The sequence below is a fragment of the Solanum pennellii genome, chromosome 6, assembly GCF_001406875.1.
Source record: "Solanum pennellii chromosome 6, SPENNV200".
Classification (NCBI taxonomy): domain Eukaryota; kingdom Viridiplantae; phylum Streptophyta; class Magnoliopsida; order Solanales; family Solanaceae; genus Solanum; species Solanum pennellii.
Window position 1 is genome coordinate 48,869,003 of NC_028642.1, and position 5,423 is coordinate 48,874,425.

The following is a 5,423-nucleotide window of genomic DNA, read 5'->3' on the forward strand; positions in this document are numbered from 1 at the left end:
TGCATACAAATATTATTTAGATAAAAATGTTGACGGACCTTCATTGAAAAATTATAATACCATCGAATGGATATAGAAAAATCTTTATAATTTCAAAATAATAATTTATTAAAATAAATTGAAAGAAAAACATCTTTATAATTCTCCGATGCTAATGACATTACCGATACTTAAATAAGCTCTAATCAAATAATCTGATTAATTATTGTGTAAATAAATTTAAATATTATTATTTTTAATATATTCTAAAAAATATTACAATAAAAACAGTCAAAACTCAAAATGATTTTAATATATTATACAAATCATAAAATTCATATAACTTATAAGTATCAATCCTAATTAATTACAATAAACATTTGTATATTATATATATTCGATCAAAGATAGACCCTCTATATTTTGAAATCAAACATTCACATTCTCTATATTATAAAAATCATACAAATTTTATCCACCAATAATGTTATTTCTAATTTCCTAACAATATATATAAATATTGTATAATATGAATGTTCAACATTAATGAAATTCTATCTAACTAATTATATATACATAATTCTAAAGCAAGAAAATAAATAAAAAGAAATTACACATAATAAATATTGCATTTAAATAAAATTATAAATTAAGTATCTATTTATATTAAAATAAGTTATTACTAACCTTTATATATCTTATTAACTAATTTATATCACTTAACATTTTTAAAAATAGGGAAAAGGGTCTGATATACCCCTCAACTTTGTGATTTAGAGCTTATATACCCCTCGTTATAAAAGTGGCTCATATATACCCCTACTTGTAAACAAATGGCTCACATTTACCCTTTTCTTCTAACGGAAATGAAAAAAAAAATTTAATCTAAATTTTTATTATTTTTTTCTAAAAAATATAATCCCATATGAGTAAATTTAATCCTCGTCAAACATATTTTTTTTGACTTTTTTTGTTTCAATGACTAATTTAAAATTATTATTTTGATAATCAAATTTATTTATGTTTCACTAATATTCTTGTAAAAACTTATTGTGGATGACCAAATTCTTACTTCGAATACGAAATTAAATTACAATACACACACAAAAAATAGTTTAAATTTTTTTCTTTAAACTAAGGAATGAAAGAAAAAAACAAAATAAGAATAAGAAACTCAAATAATTATAATAAAAGAAGTCAAAAAATAATTTATGTATGAAAAAATTAAAATATACCTTGAACTTTGATAGAAGAATCATATATACCCCTAAATAATTTTTTTTTAAAAAATTAGAAGTAATAAATATAAATTTAAAACTAATTTTATAACTTCCGTTAAATGAAGGGTATATGTGAGCCATGTTGTAACGGCAGGGGTATATGCGTGCCGTTTGTATAACGATAAGTGCATATATGAGCCACTTTTATAACGAGGGGTATATTAGCTCCAAATGACAAAGTTGAGGGGTATATCAGACCCTTTTCCCAATATATTAATTTTCTTTTAAATCAAATGCATGAATAAAATTTTCTTTTCGGTTTAAAATTTTGTGAGAATAACTTCACAAAAACTGTTTCACAGTACATTAAGCATAAGTGTTTATTTTAAATATGAATAGTGTATTTAAAATTGAATTATAATATAATTTTTTTAATATATTAATTATTTATATAAAAATGTGAAATTAAATCTCAAAAATAGTGTTTTTTTGTGTTATCTTATAGAATTACTTTATTGGAGACATAAAGATGTTTATTCTTATTAGTTCTTTTTTAATTTACTCCACATTTTATTTTATTTTTAAAAAAGAGCCAGGAAAATTAAAAAAAAAGTAAGTTAAAGAAGTAAAATGACAAAAAAACCGAGAAGAAAAAAGAATTTGACGAAGAAACAAAACTATTAAATATTTTATTTTCCTATTTTATTAGGTGGGATCTAAAAAAATAATCTTATCAAAATAATAAATGCTTTATGCAAATTTACTAAACAATAGTTAGCCTTAATTTTATTTTGGATGAAAAAGTTATAAATGTCTTTTCAAAATTTTGATCAAATTTTGATCAAAATTTTCCGACTGTTTAGCATATCTCTTTTATTATTATCTTTTTTAAATTATTTCGCTACAACTTTAGGTGACATTTATTTATTATTATCTCTTTTAAACTATTTCGCTACAACTTTAGGTGACATTTATGCGATGTTCCAGATCTCCTTAATTAGCTTTGATTATATTAATGATTCTAACCCTTTCATAACGGTACACTTGGTTGGTTCCATTTTTGCCTCTTCAAAGTTTATTGATTTTAGAGAAAGTCAATAAGTTTTTAAAGTCAATTTATATGAATTTTTTTTAGAGTTAAATAATTTAAATTTGAATGATATATAAAAATTTTAATTTTTTAAATAAAAATTATATATTTATAAATTACGTAAAAATTAATATAAGTCACAATTTTTATAGTTCAAAATGTTTAACACAGCTATAAAAATTTACGGTAAAAATAAATTTATTTTGAATTTGAAAACTCTAAGAGTGTCAAATAAAATAAAATAGAAAGAATACTTTTTTTTTTCTGAGTAACGTTTTTCTGCACGAATATAGGACAATTTTTTTTCATTTGAGTATAAAAATAGTTTTTTTTACCTCTAAAGTTGGGAGTATAATCTCTATTCTCGTTATTTGACACAAATTCTTGTGACATAATAATTATATATAGTTTGAGCCATATTCATTTAGCCATTGGTAACAATTGAAGGTAAAACTTGTGAGTTGGTGGATATATATAATTAAAATAACACACACTATCGATGTGTTAATACAAAGAACTTGGACAAACACATAGAAAGCATAATGTTCAATCACTTCTATTATCTCAAAAATACATAATACAGATCTTTATCTTGAGTAGTAAAGACTTGAATTTATATAAAATTAAACAAATAGACATATTCATCCTATATGACAGTTTACGTGAAACTTTACGTATATTATGTCATATATAATATATGTATTTTTTTATTCAATTTTATACGAATTTAAATATCTATTTGTACCACACTCAAAATTGAATAAGTCAAATTAAAAGTCACATGTATTATGCCTTTCAAAACACCTATTATACTTTTTTGAACCATGGATGACAGTTTGAAAAAAAAGAGTAGAAATTCATAGTTACTTGTCATTTCACTAGTGAAATAACACAGATGATACAAATACACAAACTTAAGAAGCTCACCAAAAAACAGAGCTATGTTTTGTATAGAGCATAACACCAACACACACCCTCCTCTTCCATATCATCATTTACATATCACTTTACTAAAGTATTAAAGTTTAATTTAAAATACTCTTTTACTTGTTCATCTCATTTTCTTTAATGAGGATTTGAGTAGTATATATAATATATGTTTTTTTTTACTCAAGCAGCAGCAATTGTGCCTCTGGGAAAATGGTAGTTTTTTGGAGAAGTAGTGTGGTCCTTTTCTCTCAAAGCCTTGGATGCTGAAAGATTTAATTTTTTCTCCTTTGCTTCATCATTATTTATCTCTTCTTGTCTGCATTCTTCACTACAGAATGGAGTATCCCCTCTGCAACATACAATCAAACCAACAATTACTCAAACTTTGTTGGAAAAAATTAAAATCAAGAAGCCCCTACATCAAAATTGATTTTTAGTTGCAATCAATTAAAGATAATATAACTCAATTGTCACTTAATAAGTCAGTTAAACATTCTTTATATATCTTCGGCGAACTTAGATCTACTAATACGCATAACAATTTTATCACTCTTGTCTTTATTACTATGTCTATTTATGGCCGCAAAAAGATCATTTTTGCTTCAAGTTGAATGTATGAGAAAATTTAACCCAAACAACTCTGTTTTAACCTGGTTTATAAGTAGTAAACAAGTTCTATACTCTGTTTTTGTAAAATTTGAATGTCACTATTTAATAAAAAAATCCATCCCCCAACAGAAAAATAAGAAAACTAAAACACATTCCTCTGCTTCAATTTGTTTATGTGATTTTTACTTGAAGTTCAAGAAAAGATAATAAGAGTCTTAAATGTAGTAAGTTAAAAGTAATGCACAAAATATCAAACATGTCGGGTGAAAAGTTGAAAAAAAAAACGAACAATTTGGAGAAAAACTGACCTGTACATGAAAATATCTCTGTTAAAACCAAGTGGTTTGTTACAAAGAAAACAAGCATCCAAGAAATGGGGTTGTTGTTGAAATCTAGTAGTATCAGAGTACTTTCTTCCACCAGCAAATCTTGGAGATGACATTGAAGATGAAGATGAAATGGAAGAAACACTTGTGAGGCTACTCTTCCTTTGTAAAGAAGTATAACAAAAAGGCCCTCTTCTTGTTGCACTGTCCATTTTTTTTCTTCTTCTTGTCTGTAGAAACTATATAGAGAGGAGAAAGAAACAGTGTGAAAATATATTATTTTGGAGAAAGAAATAGGGTGAGTTATAAAGAAAGTTTGGTACAAATATTTTATTTGAAGAAAAAAAGTGTAAAGTGCAAAACAATGATGTTTCTCAATTTGGTGCAAGTGGAATCTAATTCCATTGGCCAACTATTCCTTGTTTTCTTTTACTGACAATTATATCCTCGTTTTTCTAAATATTTACCTCTTTGCCATTAATACGATCTAGAAAGAGAAAAGTGACACAAGAGGTAGCCTCGTGACTCGTGAGGATCGGTTTAAAGTAGTTTTAGCAGTTTTAATTCCATCAATTTATTAAAAATAAATATTTTAGTTTCTATTAAATATTTAGTAAATTTAATGGAATTGAAAAAACTTAAGAACTGCCAGTCAAGGGAGCCGAAAATAGCAGAAATTATAAAAGTTATACTTCTAATTAATGTTTTCCAGTGTCGATTAAATTTAATAATTAAAGTAGTTAAATAGTATTTGACAGCAGTTTCGATAAATTATACTTTAAAATATAAGGAGCATTTTTTGTCATTTTCTCGTCCAAGGAACATATGCTAATTTTCCTAAAATATTTAAGGGGTAAAACAAAGTAAAGATGTATATATCGCCCTTTTTAACTTCTTTGAATAAACAGGCATATTTTAAAGTGAGCAGTGCCATTACTAAATTATAACATTTCATTCACATAGTATCTATTTTCTTATATATAATGATTAATAACTAATAATTAAATAAAAACCCAATGATAAATATATATATTATGTCTAATTTATTTTAATTCTAATAATTTAATTTTACTCAACAACAATTCATTATAAAAAAATGTTGATGGCATTGGTTGGTAATATTGGTAGAGATGAAGGGCAAATAGTAGATGAAAAGTGATGGAGAAATTTCATGAAAGTGAGGGTCCATTTGGTATTCCACGAAAACTTGCGACCTAACGGCACATGAGATGCTTTGCCCTTCTAAAGCGCAAGAAAGTTACAACGGGC

General features: G+C 25.1%; 1 protein-coding gene across 1 annotated transcript; it reads right to left on the minus strand.

Moving 5' to 3' along the window:
- Positions 1-3,118: 3,118 nt before the first annotated feature.
- Positions 3,119-4,467, minus strand: LOC107021754 (FCS-Like Zinc finger 1-like). The gene is made up of 2 exons (XM_015222463.2): positions 4,137-4,467; positions 3,119-3,568 (listed from the first exon to the last, which is right to left on the minus strand). Exons 1-2 carry the CDS (start codon positions 4,364-4,366, stop codon positions 3,400-3,402), a joined length of 399 nt encoding a protein of 132 aa, XP_015077949.1. The 5' UTR covers positions 4,367-4,467; the 3' UTR covers positions 3,119-3,399.
- Positions 4,468-5,423: the final 956 nt, after the last annotated feature.

Bases quoted from the DNA above. Each gene is read 5' to 3' on its own strand.
- LOC107021754 (XM_015222463.2), bottom strand. From the start codon at position 4,366: ATGGACAGTGCAACAAGAAGAGGGCCTTTTTGTTATACTTCTTTACAA. The intron at 3,569-4,136 runs GTCAGTTTTTCT...TGTATGTTGCAG, and splicing joins AGAGATATTTTCATGTACAG to AGGGGATACTCCATTCTGTA.